A 17,984-nucleotide genomic window follows, 5' to 3' on the forward strand; every position below is an offset into this window, starting at 1 on the left:
GAAGCCCGTGATCGGTTCTCCAGTGTTTTGGCATACATTTGCATAAGTTGCGCACAAGGCGAATAATTTTATGCATACTTCTTACGTTCCACTACCGTCCTTCGTGACTTCGTATTTCACAGTCCATTCCGAGCGCGATGGGTGAGAAATTGTGAGCAATCGACCAGCGCAAAGTAAGACGTAGACGACTTTCAGTTCCACGACTATAAGCGATCGATGTGCTAGTGCGCCTTCCTGGGAATGTAATGTGTGTGTGTGTATGTGTTCGGTAAAATGTTAATTTCTATCCCAGTCAGTACGATGTCAGCTCCGTGCGATGCAGTCACGAGGGAAGCGGCAGTTTGAACCGTGCTTTATTGATTGCTGATATTACGTTATCCGGCGTTATCTGTTGCTTGTGTAGATCTAACCTGCCTCTACCCACCCATACCCAACAGGCAAGATTGTTTGGTAGTAATCAATCAAGCGTTTCAGATCCAAATCTCATCATCATCATCGGAACGCAAACCCCACCGTGCGCAACCACCCGGTGTCCGACCGGCTGCAACAGTGGCCGCAGCTCTGTATCTTTGTACCCCAGTCGAACTGCAACCGTTCCGGACACACCCGACACGGTGGACGAATATTTATTCAACGTCATGCTCGTAATGACTTCGGATAGAAATTTGTTTGCACAATTCGATCCGGGTGGCTGTGGCCCGGCCGAATGATGAAAGTTTGCACCCTCCCTCGTTCGTGACTTCAATTTGTTACGCCCGCACTGGATGGGAGTGGGGGGGACGCTTCTCATCCATCATCAGCGGCGAAAGGACAATGACGGGCAATTGACAAAATAATCATCCTCTGCAAAGGAATAATTTAAGACGCAGCGGCATGTTCAATCAATTGGTTTCGATCGTGCAAAAGCGTGTTACAGAAACGTGCCGGTTAATATCAATAAATTAGCTCCGGTTACTACGATTGATTTATTACATGCAGTTTCAAGCGGCCCCCCGACAAAGTCTGTTAAATGTTTGTTAATAACATTAACCTGTTTCTTTCTTGTTCTCTTTGTCTCCGTTTTCCCAGGTCTACCACACGCTATGCCGACCTAGAGAAACCCAAGAAGAAAAAGACACTCAGCTCGACGAGTTTAGTTTCGATACCCAACACCATAAAGTTAAGCATGTTAAATAGCGGTTTGCTGTCACTAGGTAAGCGCGATAGGATTTATTTTAATTTACCCTCTCAAAACCAAAAAAAAAACGACACATTCTCTCAAAAGGGCGAAGAGACCGAGTTGAGGATTAATTTCTCAAAATAAAAAAGCTGTACCATCTGTGCGCCAGAATGCCCTAACGCTAATGTAATGAAGGACGATCTCCCACCGATTCGCGATGGAAATGAAATACACTAACGATCACTATTTAGCCGTGGCAGCGAATGAAGAAGGGTTCATGAAAACGCTTCACAGTGTCTGCACTTCAAAAGTAATCTCAATCCAATTAATAACGGTCGCCTTACTTTATGAGCAACTTGCAAGCGGCCACCGAGCGCGCAGCCAACTCGCCAAGTTGCACGATTCTTTATGCAAGTTCTAGTCGGACGGTCGGAGGAAAAAAGGACACACACACACACACACACACACACACACACACACACACACACACACATAATCGCCACTTTTAACGTCGTACATTAACGATGCCATTCTTCAAGCACATTCTAATGGCGCACAGTTGGGCAGTAATGGACGAGACCCGGTACGGGGAGAATGTGTCGCAATGAGCTTCGCGATGAGGAAAAGTTCCGCAGTGGTGCGCAGTTGTTAGTAATCTAATTTCTTCACTCCATTTTAATTCCGGTTTGTTTTTTTTTCGCCCATTATTTGCAGATAAAGTAAAACTATCCGCACGAGGTAAGTGTTTCTAGTTGGCTTAATCCGTTTCCGCGTGCCCGAGGTTCGAACCGAAAAAAAAACCACCCGGGCACAATCATTAACGATACATCACCACTGAAACACTGTCCCCATTTTGTTTTCTTCTGTTGTTCTTGTTGCTGTTATTGCAGATGAAAAAAACCCACTATCGCAGACGATGCCCGACAAACCGACCGAACTGCGACACTTTGCGAAGCTGTGCGAACAGCGGCGCAAGTTTCCGATACTGTACAAGCTCGAATTCCAGACGGCTGTGAAGGTTGAAACCAACTCGTGCAAGCACGCCCTGCGCAAAGCCAATGCACTCAAGAACCAGAACCCCAAATGCATTCCATACGATTACAATAGGGTTGTTTTAGACAAGTACGACAACACACCGGACTCGGACTACATCAATGCGTCGTACGTGGATGTAAGCACGCACCGCTTTTGTGATTGAACTACGTCACATTGTTTCGCTTGTTTTTTTTTGTTTGGTCTAAGGAAGTTTCCTCATTAAGAGATATCCTTTCCCGTCTCTTCTCTTTCGGCAGAGTTTACTTAAGCCAAACGCGTATATCGTAACGCAGGGACCAACGGAGGATACGGTGCTAGATTTTTGGAGGATGGTTTGGCAAGAGAACTGTAGCGCTATTGTGATGCTCACGAAGACGTTCGACTTTACTAAGGTAAGTTGTTGGAGTTTCTCCAAGTAACGAAGGAGTTGGAGTTTCCAAATAGTCTTCCAAAGTAAACCTTCATAGGTACGAGTAGTAGCGACGCTGGTCCCATTCGACAGGACCGAGACAAAATCCCATCCAGATCGTTAATTACCCCGTTACTGATTATGAAATAAGTCTAACAAGCCAGAAATGACATGTTAGACATTCCAAGTAGTAGAATAGATATGATACGACGATACGACTATTTAAAAGATTATAAAGGTGTTTAAGGGAACTGTTAATCATATAAGACTAAACATATTTTCTTATAGACTTATATAGAAGTCCAGATCCTTCTAATATTTTATCAACCTTACATCCTGTTGAGAAGATCTTCTTCGATGTCTACCCTAGATTAACCAGCCTGATGTCACATAATGTACTTCTGTAATATCTTCATTCTAGAACATTCCACTTGATCTTCATTGCGAGACATGATCATTCTCTTCATTTCGTTGACAATTTCCGTTTGGTGTCGGTCCATGTCTACGTTAGATATCAGCACCATTTCCATATTTCAAAAAAAAAAATCATCGTATTACTCAAGTAATGTAAACCACTCACAAAATTTCACTTGACTCGAGATTCAAGATCTTCGCCCATGAATCATCTAAGCCCAAAAACTGAACTGCCTTCAGAGCTAATCGTAGAAATTGAGCTCTTAAAGGGAGATGCCTTAAAGGGGCTTTTTCTCCACAGTAATGTTATTAAAAGTTTTTAAGTAAATATAAGATATGTTAGGGAAGAGACTTAGAGCAAGGAATTATTATTCTCCAAATAAAATGCGAACCGCAGGTAGCAGGACTTGGAGTTTGAGTTCAGGGTTTCTTTAAATTGAGGATCCTCCACAACCATTCAATTGCCTTACAGAGAAGCTTCAACTCTGCAACTGACCGTCACACAGTGATGTCAAATATTTCCCCACACATAATCCCATCGTATGTCATCGTGCTACTCACAATCTTCGCCCATAAACGTAACACCTTATCGTCTTCACCTTCCACATCGAATAAAAAAAACTGACAATTCTGACTGTGATTTTGTACTAAAAATGCAAATATAAAACTTCCATCCCGATTACCATTCCCACTTGACCAACGCAACCAAACCGTACAACACACCCTCTTCACGCGATTTTATTGCCGCGCCGTTTGTAGAAGCGCTTCAGTAAACGTGAAAAAAAAACCTGCAGGAAGAAAAAATAAGCTTAATTCGATAAATTCACTCCACCCAAAACGCGGCAAACGATCCTCGCTCAAACAAATGGTGCCCGCAGCGCAACTTTTAAATTGCAATCCATCGTCAATCATTTCGTGGATTTAGTAGCAGAACGCTTCTGGTACTGTTTCGCGCGGTATTCCGTTTGCGCACTTCATTGTTCTGAGTATTGGAGTGATGGTGCTTTACGCCATGTTTCGTATTCCAAACCGGTCACATCGCTTTTTACCTCCAATATTCCTAGCAGCGGCATTTTTTTTTCGGGTGCGTTTTGTCTGCCATTTTTGTGTGTTTTCGGTGCTAAGAGGAGAAATGAACGTGCTTTTACAAAGTTTCTGCGATCGAAACCAAAGAAAGAAAAGAAGGAAAAGCGCAGTGGAAATTCATTCAACCACTGAAAATATTGTTCTTCCCACCTTCTTATAAACCGATTTTCCAAATGTGTATTTTATGTGCGCAAATCGTTCTCAGGTTGCGATTTTTTTTTTGCCTCTTTGGTGGCCACCTCTGGAGAGTAACTCGACTATCCCCACCCCCCGCGACTATCGATTTCATACACATCATCGCCATGATGGTGAGGCATAAATTTAAGCGAAATAAAAAGGAAAGCCACGCAGCCAACACTTCCTTGTGCTGCTTCCGTCCCAGGCGTTTACCATCCATCCAGCTATTATTTTATGTCCCCAGACATTCCTTTTCCATTACCGTGTCATCCGGGCGGATCCGAAAACGTTCCGTTTCGCCTTTGTTTCTACCACCGTTCGCTATCAATTCTGGCGTAAAAATGGGAATTCGCCGAAGGTATTTACACATGGCTCGCGTGTGGTTTGGTTTTTGCGGTAAAAGGCGCGATCGTTGAGGCGTTCAGCTCGTTGAGAGTAACAATCATCCGCCGAGCAGCTCAAAACTGCTCACATCAGCCCCATCGCCTAGCGTATTGATGATGGAGCTGATTTAGGGTGGAAAAAAAAAATTGCGCAGATTGCACCATTTTCTAAGCTTCGGTAGAATTACCGAAGAAATTGGAAAGCGAAACACCAGCTACGGGACGGTTTTGTACCGTTTCATGCTGACAAATCATTAAAGGATCAATAATGGATTGATAATACAACAACAAAAAACGCAGTAATGGAGTGCAAGCGAAGTACGTAAACAATCAAAAGTGAGTTAAGAGACTAGGAAAACATAATAGAGAGAACCTGATGGTGAAAACTCCGATGGTTTTATAGCGCAAAAAGCGCTTCCACACTTCAAACCGACATCGTAACTAGCGCACTCGCTTTAATGAACGTTTCACTCAAACACGCTTTCCGCGGCCATTAATTCCAGCTGTCTCCATTTTCGTGCCCCATTGCACGTCTCGCGACGTTACCCACTAATGCGATTGTTGTGTAAATTAATGTATTCATCTTCTATTTGTCCAACGGAGCCTCGAAATCGTTTTTCCATCGATCGCACTTTCTGCTCCGTTAGCGTTAGCCCCCCCGATTTCCCACCCACAACCACCCGAATGGTAATGATTGGCCGCTAACAAGTGCCTACTTTTATTTACTGATAAAAACCACCACCCACCCTTCACTGGTGCTGCTGAAGCACATCACCCACTACGCTGGGCGGGTTTGTCTCGTGCGGGAAAAATACAATTTTAGCCGGACAAAACTTTCCATTCCAATTTCCATTAAATCCACCATAACTCAGCTGCAACTGCGCGCGTCTGCCGTGAACAGTTTTTAGCGACGTAGCGCTGTTAACGATCGGGTGGGAAAGCTGGTCCTGCCCATGCTTTGGCTTTTCCCCCTTTTTCCTGCATTATTCGATTGCTAACTTCCCATTTTTATGTGTTCGTAACATATTTAGCTTGTTTGTCTTTAAACACTGTTATTCCATTTCATTTACAGCCATGTTATGTTTCCTTTGCGTTTCTGGACTGTCCCTCTGTGTTAGCGTGTTTATTTTAACTTTAAACACGGCTTTCCTATTTCCGGATTTCACCTTCGTGACTAGACACTATTTGTCGGCACAAAATGCACACGAGTTTGATTACTTGCATTAGAAGTTTTACCCCCCACTGTCCCCATCGTTTCTTTTGTGCACTTTCTTTTTTTTCCCCGTTTTATTCAAACTCCATTAAACCACCTTACATGACCGATCCCCATTTTGCTAAAGTTTATCTTTTTACCACTGCTTTGTTTCGTACCTTTCTGGTAGCCGCGTTCGCTAACGAGCTTCATCAGAATCACCCATAATCATCGTTATAATCAATGTTCAAACTTTTTCATACACTTTCTTATCCTGCTTCCTGGCAATAATGCGTTTTTTTTGGTTTACTTTCTGCTTAGAATCACTTCAATTTCGAAGTATGCTAACGCGGAAAAGTGGACGTAACAAAGTTTGGCGTGAAAAAGATCTGTTAAAGCATCACCATAAAGCATCGAGCGATGCGGAAGTATATAAAGACGTCTCGTATAAGTTGATAAATTGGTCGCCTTTCTTGTACATGAGTAAATAAAGGCAACTAACCATGCACCGAGTAGATGTGTTACGTCAAACAAAAATTGTTTTTCACACGATCAGCAGTAGTGATGGGTGGTTTTGAACGTATCCACGGTACCGGGTCGGATGCGAGCGAAGCAAAGCGTCTAATATAATTTTCGTTTATAATCGAATTAGAGTGCCAAAATATGAAAGTTAGTACTTACAACATATTAAAAAACTACATTATTGTGTGACGATACTTCAGAGTACATTGTAAAATACATACGAAGATATGCAACAAACCAATAACTGAGACAATCTTAGTATACAAGGGATATAGATGCATCTACATATAGATACATAAGTTATTATTGTTCTCAGGGAAAATTGTCAACAATATTGAGGTTGTGTTCTAAAGTTTTCGTGAAATGAGGTATTATTTGAGTTAAAATATTAGCTAGCTTTGAATACGATTGATCCTTTTTTGACGAAGAGTTACAATGAAAGTACCGAAGAGCTGTATTTCTTCGAACACTGGACTACTATGTTTCCAGTTTGAGCCTATTTGAGCCTACGATTCCAACGGTTCCAAACAATTCCATGCGTATGCAACAGTTCCGGACGGTTCCGGACGGTTCCAGCGGTTCCAACGGATCCGAAAGTTTAACAAGGTTCCGGATGGTTCCGAAGGTTCAGACTAATCCGACAGTTCCGAAAGTTCCGCGTGGGTCTGATGATTCTGGTTGGATCCAAAAAGTTCCAGAGAGTTTTTGGACGGTTTCAATCGTACTTACCCTCCGGTACTGGTTCCGAAATTTTCCGCTAGAATCCAGCATTAGTTTATGACTAATTTTAACCAATTGTAATCCCTAAAACAAATTAAATTTTAAAAAATCAATTACTGATCGTTTGGCTATATTTCTCTCTCTCTCTCTCTCTCTCTCTCTCTCTCTTTAATTCTCTGTTTCTTTTTCGTGTTCTAGGTTATGTGTGTTCAGTACTGGCCACCGAACAATGAGAAGGAAGAAATCTACGGCGATATGCACATCACGATACAGTCCGAGGAGGAGCTAGCCAATTTTCACATAAGAACGTTTAGGCTGTTTAAACTCAATAAAGATAACGTAAGTAGCTGGGTTTGCCGTACGCTTTGATCTTAATTAGGGTGTTACAATGGTACGGACTCGCCTCCCGCTTATATGCTGTATACTGCTAAGCAGAAGTAGTACAGTCTGGTTGATATCCAAAATGGTGTGTCTTTTTTCCCGGTTCTGTCCCCATGTATCCCCTCCCCCGTGGCGGAATGGGGCGGTGGCGAAACTTTTCCAAAGACACACAACATGAGGTTCGCTGCGGTCCCGACATAAAGCAAACGCGACGACATGTTTAAGCTGCACATGTACCGTCCATTCGTCGACTTTTCTGCCAGCCAACACTTCGGCTGTCTGCTGGTGTTTCGGGCAAATGTGGAAGCTTCCCTGCTGGCGTCGGCTCCTGCCGGCCCACTATAATGGATAACCTGCCGTGTACCGAACCGGGGGGAAACGAACGTTCCGGTACACGTGTTCCGATGGGGACGCGTCATGCCTCCGTGCTGCAGTTTGCGACCGACTCCCGGCATAGTGCACATTTTATTTTACACGTTTCGCTCATTAACCGTGAGATGAATGGGACAATTACACTAAGCAATGTTTACATTCCACTTCTACCCACGGGTTCTACCCGTCTGCCAAAAGTTTCTTCCCTATCTCCCGGCATGTTTAGCCCGCTGCGTACCGGCGGGTTTGGGGGTTTGGGGGACGAACCCATCCCAGGAAAAATGTGCATTTTCCAACAGCTTACCCAACCTGCTTTCGGCGGAGGGAAAAACCATCATGTACATGTGTTTTGTGTTTATGTGCCAGACGGAGGACGGCGGGCTAAACGGGGGAATGTGTTTTTTTTTTCAACCCCGAAGCTATTCTTTTACTCTACTCATTTTCTTTCCTTTCATACCGGCGCGCTTACAGGTAGTTGCGGAGGAGCGATTTTTACTACAGTTTCACTACACCGAATGGCATTCACATACCTGCCCTTTTTCCAATGCAATTCTCGAGTTCCGCCGGCGGGTGCGCGCCGTCGTCGGGACAATCATCAAAGCGAACAGCAGGATCGGTCCGATGCTGGTACACTGCAAGTAAGTAGAGCGAGAACCGGTTGGTTGAAAAGTTCCTTCAAATGGTGTACAATATTTATCGACCGGTTTCTCATGAAGAGACAATTCCACCTCACGATAAACAATTCAATCATCCTTAGCATTCATGCTGAGAACATGCCCAGGAAGAGAATATTTAGATTTGGGCTTGTTGTTCGGCTTGTTCTAGCCTGCAAGTTTGACAAGTACTTATTTTGCTTTCTTCTTCTTTGTTTCTTCACCATTTTTACCATTCTAATCTCTTCGCGATCGTGATCGAACGGCAGTGACGGTGGTGGTCGATCGGGCGTGTATTTAGCGATCGATGCCAACATGGAGCTGGCCGAGGAGGAAGACTCGTTTCACGTGTTCGGCTACCTGAAGAAGCTACGCCAGTCGAGGAAAGGCCTTATAGAAAACGTGGTAAGTACTTGCTGACGCGGTGTCCATCTTCTGGTCGCGCTGTTACGTAGCTGACCTCACCACAAATCATCCGAACATGATCCGCCGGTTCGCTACAGTTGAGCTTTCATTTCCGTCCTGGTTGTCTATTTCTGTTTCTCGAGCAAAAGATGCCACTGCGAAGAGGAAGCTCGCTCGAAACAGTAGAAGCATTTTGCATATGCTAATGAAAGTGCATACCATTTGCAACGCTTTTTTTTTGCATCGCACTACGCCGAAAACAAATCAATTTTGCTCTCGCTGCCGTTTGACATTTCAATATTGACCCAGCGGGTGTTACGCCGTCCGGATGCGGCGACATTTTGCAGCTGGTGTTTAAATATTTCATTTATCACTTTTCCGCTCGATTGCGTCCGGGCGCTCTTGGGCAATGGCACAATTCAATTACTGCAACAAACTGCAGTCAGGTTTTACTTTGTTTGTTTGTTTTGGTTGATTTTTTACTTTCCGCTCCGCGCTATTACTGAAATTTATTCCATTCCTCGTGCTACACAACTACTGACTGGTGATGGACCGGTGATGGTATTTTTGCTTCCGCTCCGTTAGACCCGGTGGCTGTGGCATTCATTTTCCGAATTGATTCGGACGCTCGGTTCGCCGAATGATCAATGGATGGGGAAATGGTTGATAACGTAATGCTGTCTTTCGGTTTGGCAAATTGATTGGCGAGGATAAATTAATGTGACCTTTATTGCATTTCTACGTAGAGACGAAGTATTTTGCTGATTGATAATAATGATTACGTCCGTTAAAAAGTTTATTAACATTAATTTACTATTGAAAGAATAAAAGAGTTAGGGAAGCATCAATTTATAACCAACCTTACTCTGCCAAAGAAAAACCGGAGAGAATTTATTTAAATAAATTCCACTTTAAACTCATTGAAATTCCGTAGTGCACACAGTAGTGCGGTCGTAGAAATCGTCCAAATTATCGTGAAACTTGTCACCCACCGTATGCAGATCTAAATGCTCCCTTGCGGTCGATAACCTCTTACCGGCGTCGCTGTATTCTTCACACTCTTTCCAGGACCAATACAAATTCGTATACGACACGCTGGAGGAGTTCATTATCTGCGGCAATTCGTGGTTTCCGGTGAAGGAGCTGTCGCAGCGATTGAAGGAGAAAAGCCTGAAGGATCCGCTCACCAAGATGAACTCGTACCAGCGGGAGTATGCCCAGATCTGCAAGCAGACGCCCCGCTTCACCATCGGCGACTGTGCCGGTGGCCACCGGGGTGACAATCGGGAAAAGAATCGCGACGTCCTTTGCGTACCACGTAAGTGTGCGGCCGGTGCCGGAACACGGCGGCACCGCTGAATGAAATGAAAGCAAAAAAAAAAGAAGCCTAATTCAATTATCAACAATGACACAAAACCTCGTAACAGAAGCGTTGATGCTAATGATTTTCCTTTTCGTGCGCATTTTCCTCTTTTGTCTTTCCGCGTGTGTCGTGCTGCTGCTGGTGCTTGGTCTCCGGTGGATATCTTGGGCGTGCCACGGCGTTCTTCACCGTCACCGTCTTGGCGGGCTGAAAAATAAAATGCAAACGAAAAATAACCCACCCCAACTAAACAGCTGACAACTTCCGTCCTTACCTTAGCTCGTTTCAGGGAAATTCATTTACCGACTACATTAACGCCGTGTTCGTTGACGTAAGTACAGTCCGCCGTACGGAACACAGCCGTGAAGGCGTAGAAATCTCGTGTCGTCGTCTGTTACCACCTTTCGACACGTTCAATTTCCTACCTTTTCTTTTTTTTTTTTGGGGGGTGGAGTGCGGACAAAACTGCTCTGCCTCGGTTGCCCAAATATATTACATACATTTATGCATCTTCCTACCACAGGGCTACACGAAACCGCGCGAGTACATCGTCACGGAATGGCCCCTCCAGAAGACGTGCGGTGAATTCTGGTCCCTCGTTTACGATCACGAATGTGCTGCCGTCGTCGTGCTTTGCCAGCCACCGCACAACTCGGTAAGCAGCTTTCTATCCACACAGACCGCATGGAAGCGAGGTTTTTCACAAGCAAACCGGCCCGCTTTTTTCCATTCCACCAGCAACAATATCCCGCCTTCTGGCCCGAGGGTCGCCACTCGAAAAAGTACGGACCGGTGTTTACCATCGATCACATCTCGCACCAGCACTATTCCAACATCAAGTCGTGGATCTTCCGGATCAACAAGAAGGTCATCTCGCTGACGGAGCTGATGGCGGGCGTAAAAGCACCCCCGAGAACGGTGCAACTCTTCCAGCTCACCTGTTGGCCGATGGGTCATAAGGTAGGGAAGTGGGGTGGGGGGCAACCATCCCACCATCCGCGTGCATTACAGTTCAGATAATAATCTCTTTTGCCGGACGCCATTCCGGCGCTTGTGCCACTATTGCAGGTACCGACGTCGACAAACTCGCTGGTCGAGCTGATGAATATGGTCGAACGTTGGAGGCAAAAAACGGACTACGGTCCCGTCTGTGTGGTGTCACCGTAAGTAACAGCTTTTATCAACCCCTAAACTTCAATGTGAACACCCCTCCCCCCGTACTCCCAACGGTCGATTGTATCATTGGGGATTCGTTTTTTTTTTTTTGCTTTTGGTTTATTGAACCTCTGTCCGCTTTGAAATGGGGTTTTAATTAAAACCTTTGGTTCTTTAAACCCATTCCGAACCAACAATAACCGAACAATCTATCGTTTTTTTGTCGCCATTTTGTATGTTTGTTGAGTTGCGTTTTCCCTGTACAGAGTTCTTGTAGCAGAGGTCCTGTTGGGTTGAGCTCCGTGTGTAGAGATGTGATAAGGGGCAAGTACCGAATTAATTGAAATCGATTGTGTCCATGTCGGTTGCTGGAATCCGTTCTCAAAAAGTGTTTTTTTTTAACACAGGAAACGCTCGCTGTAGTTGATTTGAAAGTTTGTTTTCTTTTTAGTATGTGTTTAAAATCTAGTTAATTAAGCAGAAGGCCTTTTTATGACTCCTGAGAGCATAGTTAATTTGAGGTTTTGAATTTGAATTTGCTCCACATTGTTTGGTAGGAATCGGGGTTTGGCAACACTGTTTACTACTCTTATCCACCTGTTCCTTTCCTTCTAGTGACGGCCGTAGCCGCGCAGGTGTGTACTGTGCGGCCAACGCCTGTATAGAGCAGGTCATCCAGCATGGGGAAGTGGACGTTTTTCAGGCTGTGAAAACTGTGCGAAGGCATCGACCGCAACTCGTCGATAACATGGTACCTTTCGTCTTATCTAATGTAGTGTTTCACATTATAAAATTTCCCTATTATTCCTTCCGTTACAGACTGAATACAAGTACTGCTATGATCTGGTGCTGCACTACGTGTTGCACTACCTGAATAAAGACTTGAAAGAAAAGAAGTGAGAAAGCGATTTACACGATGATCTGTGGTGAGTGGAACGTTTGGTATAGTGGCAACCACCATCCAGCGTCTAATGAACACTTCTTCTATTCGACTGTACTTGCAGGTTTATTGAATTTGGACGAGGGAAAAGCATCCCGCTTACGCCCGAGTACTCAAATTCCGAACTCTCCAAAGAACTATCGAACGCAGGTCGTGTAATCGTGGAAAAGAACATCAGAAAGCTACAGAAGGGAGAGTCCTACGACCATTGTCAATCGTTTGACGATAAAAAGTTTGTAATCGACAAGAACGGACGCATTTGTGAGCGAAAGAAGAAGGGCCGGCTGTACAGTTTGGGCGGTAACGATCCACCGAAACGGTGCAGCCGGGGCCGGCTCGACCGTCTCAAGACGGTCGGCACATTCGACATCACGAACGAGATCTCACGCCTCAGCCAGAAAACAATGAACCTAAACGAACGCATCATCAGCACGCAACTGTTCGCGCAAACGATCGACGAGACGGCCACCACGACCACGTCGGTGGGCAGCAGCGTCGGTTTGAGCGTTGGCTTCGTGCCGTTCGTTGCAGCAGCCACCGCCGGGTTGGCCGGTCCGAGCGGGACCACCGTCATGCTACCAACCGACACCGCATCCGGCCCATCGACGTCTTCCAGCCATGCGAAACAACCAAGCGCCGAAACGATCCACCTGTCATCGCCGCATCATCTGCATCTGCTGCATACGGGAGGCAGTGGGAGCAGCAGTAGTGTAGGCACAGTGGCGACCCTTGTACAGCAGCCACCACAACACTCAACACCACCATCTACCGGCAGAGCAACCGGGAAAAGTCGCAGCCTGAGTACGGGCTCATACATCACCAAGGACTCGAGTGCACACTCGAGCGCGGAACGGCTCACCAAATCCAACAGCCATACGGAGGTGCACAGCAACAGTGGGTCTGCTGGAGCATCCACTTCGAAAGACGTCGGAGGATCCATAATGCCCCAGAACAAATCCTTGGAGGAGGGCCGTTCAATGATTCCTTCCGTGAAAAGTTCCCCACCTGTGCGAAAGCCTATCCTGCGCAAATCGAAGAAGATCGTCCGTACCGATTCGGAGTTCCTGAAGGGTAACATCTATGAGAAGGAGTCGAGCGTGTCCAGCTCCCAATACACACCGACAAGAGACCGACGCAGGGAACAGTTCGCCGATTACCGCAGCAGCAATCCATCGTCCGAAACGCACAAATCCACCGACGAGAGCTCCAAAAACATATCGACCGACGAAATAGACACCGTGTTCTCGGACACGATGGATCTCGAGCAGATGGAGCAGGACTATCGGATGCATCTGAAGAACAATTTGCAGCGCGAGTACAAGAGCGACAGCGACACGCTGGACGAGGTGGGCAAGAAGCGCACGCCGGATTACAACGCGTGGAAGAACCAAAGCTACGAGAACACGTTCGATGTGTACGGGAAGGAAATCGGCGAACAGACGGCGAACGGTAGAAATCACGCCACAGGCGATCGTGCCACAGTCGATGCGTCGCCGAAAGGCGATGAACACCCCGAACGACCATCTACCTCGGCCGCACCGAAACCGGACCGACCAACGGAGCTCGAGCTTGGATCCACGTCCGACGGTGGCGGCAAGTCGTCCGCCTCCTCCACGAACGACGGTCCGTTTGGGCATCTGTTCGAGAAGAATTTGGGACGGTTTAAGCGTATGAACAAGTTGCTCAAGTGCAAGCGCTTCAGCACGTCGGCCCTGTACGAGAAGAAATCATCGGCGAGTGGAAGTGCGACCGCATCGGACGGCAAACCCTCGTTCACGTCACCTACCAAAAGCATACCGAACGCGGCACGATCGCCCGTCAAATCGATCCACTCCCAGTCGAAGGCATCGATCAGTTCGTCCAAATCGTCACTCTTCGGAAGCAAAAAGTCGGGCACCGGGTTTACGTTTAAGGGTAAGCGGTTTCTCTTCACCGGCAAGACGTCGCCCAACAAGTCCAAGTCGAACAACGAGATCAGCTACTACCGCACCAAATCGACCAAGAGCTCCAAGAAGGGTTCGGTGAAGAACAACAGTACGGCGTGCCTGAATCTCGAAACCACCTGTACATCGCCGCTGTCTGAGGCATTTTACAACACGACCGGCAGCGTGCGGTTGAGCGCGATGGAGCTGTACGAGAAGTTTTGCTCGCAGGACTTTAGCGGACTGTACAAACACGAAACGGTGCGTGCTGAGACGGACAGTCACGGTAGCGGGACGGACTCGAGCCACTACGAGTCGCATAGACATCTCGGCGCGATACGGAAGTATCGACGGCGCAACTTCAAGCTGCTGCGCCAGAAAAGTGAACCCAAGTTCTCGTTTCGCACCGATACACTGTACGAGGACAGCTACGACGGTGTGTGTTATCACGATGAGAAGGACGAGGAGGAAGAGTACGGCACGGAGGATTACAATCAGTTCCTGTACGATGAGCAGTACTATGAGGAAGACATTGAGCATTACAGTATCGAAAACATCTACTACCAGAGGAATGGGCTGATAGCGCTACCGGATGGAAGCTATGTGCAGCGGTACCCTTACCGTATGGAAGACGAGGAAGGTGACCAGGAGGAGGAAGACGAGGAGGAGGAGGAAGAAGAGGAAGAGGAGCTGGGTGAAGAGGAAGAGTGCGACTATCAGGGTGAGGAGGAAGAGGAGGAGGAGGAGGGAGAAGAAGAGGAGGAGGAAGTGGATGAGAATGAGTTCGACGAGGAGGATGAAGATGAGCTGGCCATGGAGGAGGAAGAGGAGGAGCGGAGACGTCTGCAGCGGCTACAACTACCCCCACCGATCGAGCTCGTCGCCTCGATGGATTCCGACTGTGACGAGATCTACCTGATGCCGCAGAACGAGTCCGACAGCAAGAAGTTGATCATACAGGACTTTCTGTTTCATCGCAGTAACGACTTTGACGCGAACGCCAGCGGGGACGACTACGACTTTGCCGAGGTGGACGAGGAGGCGGAAGAGGAGAGAGAGTTGGCTCACGCGGAACTGGAGTCGAAGCAGAGTGGCGTCGGGCAGCCGGAGGACGACTTCGAGCAAGACTTTCGGATGGAGCGATACGCGGCGACCGATAAGGAGACGCTTACGATCTACAAGATTTGTTCGAAGGAAAGCATACTGGAGTCGATGCGGGGCGAGACCCCGGAACGTGCTTCGGACAATCTGCCGCACAGTGCCTCGATGGAGCAGTACTTCCTCAAGTCGGACTGCGTGACGACGCTCGAACGGACGGCATCGTTGGATCTGCTGAGCAACTCCAGCGGCACGCTTAACAAATCCACCCTGACGGACTACGCCTTCGATACGGTGCGCAATATGAACCTGGACAGCTGCAGTACCTCCCGACTGAGCCTGTCGCTCAAGAGTGAAATCTTCGAGGACACCGCAAACGGTGGTGGTTCCGGTGGAGGTCCTTCACTGGCAGCGGAACCGGTCACAACCGGTGCGCTGCAGGATGCTGCCACCGGTAGCGTAGAATCTGCCGAAGCGAGTTCTGAAGTTCCGCGTATCAAGAGTTGGAACATTGAAGACTTTACCCTCACACCGGAAGAATCGTTCTCCGATGAGCAGTTGCCGCTGGATGGGCCGTGTGAGAGCGATGCGTCAAAGATTGCGGAGCTGATACAGGAGCGCTGCGCAGATAGTACCACCGCACAGGAACCGCCCGAACTCGATCAGCACAACGGTACGGCCGAGTACACGATCGTCGATCTGGACGAAGAACCGTACATGTTGGATCCGACAATTTCGGAATTTACGTCGGAAATCACGAAGGAGTTCGATTTACTGTTTTCCCGCGCAGAGACGGAATCTTTGCAAGCGGCCGCCGCCGTTGCCTCGACTACCACGGTGGAGCAACCGTCCCCGCCCCAGCCGGCACCACTCGAAGGGCCTTCGCAGCTCGGTGATGTGTTGAAGTTACTGAGCGACCTTCCGACGCGCTACTCCATGCAGATGCTGGAACACATCAATCTCGACTCGGACGACATATGTATTCCGGTGCGCGAGGAAGCGAACGGTACTGCTCCAGCGCCACCATCACCACCATCCACCTCGTCCGTACCCACAAAACCATCAGCATCACCGAACTCTTCCGTCCCCAACAGTCAACCGCCAGAAAGTGCCAAACCGCGTACACTCGAGCCGAGCGGAAGCGGACGATCGTTCGCGAAGATGAAGCTAAGGTCAACGCATTCGACCGGAGCGACCAAAACGGCTGCCACCACGCCAACGGCACCGGATATCACAGCATCGGTCGGTGGTGTACAGGATGCCGGCCCAGCCGCCAAACCTGGCGACAGTGGCGATCGGCTGAAGAAGGCGCGCAGCCAGTCGTTAGGTAACTTACGAAATAAAACCAAATGTTTTCCATTATAGAATTTAAGTAACACTGTAACAATAATCCTAACACTATGGGTGCTGCCAGTAGTAGTGTAAGGCAGCGCACGCGAGGTTACGCCAAGGTTCACACTGCGCGCACGGAGCCGGGTGGTGCCGGGTACTTTCAACCCGCTCCATTAAAGCCGCTCCCGTTGCGTTGCGATGCGTTTTATCCAGTTTGTAGGGTTTTGTTGTGCGAAGGTTGGTAGGTTGGTAGAACGTCTAGTAGTTCCGAGTGGGCGATATTTTTTATACGAACTCCCCTAGTCACCCTGTCCACTCTCCGCTCGACGTTCGTAGTGTACCATCAACCCCTTTCCCTTCAACGGTGGCTATGCAGTACCCACGGTAAACACGGTCGTATTTATACACCAGATCTAAGAAGATTAATCTAGAGTAACGAATTGTCTAGCCAAAGAAGAAACACTACGGTAAGCCGGATGAATGTCGACTTGAAAGGAAGGAAGGAACAGTCGACATAGCGGTCGAGGACCCTCAACGTTTAGCAGCAAGTCATCGTTTTTCCCCTTCGCAATTGGTCTACTGTTGTTGGTGGAACACAAGCTGTCTGCTCCACCTGCTATGTTTCCGTTGGCCAGATTTATATGGGCCAGCATTTTGGAATTGTTTGCAGGAAAAGGAGGTTTTTTTGATTATGCTTTTTGTTGTTTAAAATGTTGGATGGACGAGAAAACTAGCTAGTGGAAGTGGAAGTTGCAAGCAGTAGATAGACGTAACGGAATGGAGCATTGGAGAATCGCTAGCTCCACTGGCTAGGGTGATGCAGAGTTTTCTATTCCGATGGGACCACGATAAAGGAGGAGAGTTTGTTTTTGCTACTCGAGAGAAAAAAGAAAAACCAGAGAGAATATCGTTTATATTTCCACTGTAACGTTGTAACAAAGCTAAACCAAACAATACACTTACTGGATATACTTAATCGTACTACATCTATACCGTTAGGCGTCCATCGTGTAAGCGTTCGATCTTGTTTTGTAAACACACATTTGCCTTTGTTGTTGCTATAGACATACTACCGAGACGTGTCGTTATTCCGGAGATCTCCCGGTGATCTCTTGCTCCGGAAGGGAATTCAGTGAAGAGAGTGGATTGAATTTTATCTTCCTAAGGTATGCGCGTGTGTGTGTGTGTGTGACCCAGTTGCATGTTGTGTAAGTGATCGTACGCATTATGTGTAAGTGTATCGTTGTCGTAGATATAATCTAGTCT

The 17,984-nt window shown here is 47.2% G+C and overlaps 2 protein-coding genes across 2 annotated transcripts in view; both read left to right on the forward strand.

Annotated features, from left to right (window-relative positions):
- The window catches only part of LOC128712306 (receptor-type tyrosine-protein phosphatase mu), a 76,091-nt gene extending 63,765 nt beyond the window's left edge, over positions 1-12,326 (forward strand). The window contains exons 2-15 of the mRNA XM_053807202.1: positions 1,069-1,193; positions 1,874-1,897; positions 2,050-2,330; positions 2,452-2,586; positions 7,296-7,436; positions 8,322-8,488; positions 8,773-8,908; positions 9,977-10,226; positions 10,526-10,602; positions 10,795-10,926; positions 11,010-11,231; positions 11,340-11,434; positions 12,042-12,177; positions 12,246-12,326. Of these exons, the coding sequence (XP_053663177.1) occupies positions 1,069-1,193; positions 1,874-1,897; positions 2,050-2,330; positions 2,452-2,586; positions 7,296-7,436; positions 8,322-8,488; positions 8,773-8,908; positions 9,977-10,226; positions 10,526-10,602; positions 10,795-10,926; positions 11,010-11,231; positions 11,340-11,434; positions 12,042-12,177; positions 12,246-12,326 (2,002 nt within the window). The remainder of the gene's footprint in view (positions 1-1,068; positions 1,194-1,873; positions 1,898-2,049; positions 2,331-2,451; positions 2,587-7,295; positions 7,437-8,321; positions 8,489-8,772; positions 8,909-9,976; positions 10,227-10,525; positions 10,603-10,794; positions 10,927-11,009; positions 11,232-11,339; positions 11,435-12,041; positions 12,178-12,245) is intronic.
- A 444-nt stretch (positions 12,327-12,770) lies between these two features.
- On the forward strand, positions 12,771-16,751 carry LOC128711160 (uncharacterized). Its single transcript, XM_053806025.1, has one exon. It carries the CDS (start codon positions 12,771-12,773, stop codon positions 16,749-16,751), a length of 3,981 nt encoding a protein of 1,326 aa, XP_053662000.1.
- Positions 16,752-17,984: the final 1,233 nt, after the last annotated feature.

This window comes from Anopheles marshallii, chromosome 3 (assembly GCF_943734725.1).
Source record: "Anopheles marshallii chromosome 3, idAnoMarsDA_429_01, whole genome shotgun sequence".
NCBI lineage: Eukaryota > Metazoa > Arthropoda > Insecta > Diptera > Culicidae > Anopheles > Anopheles marshallii.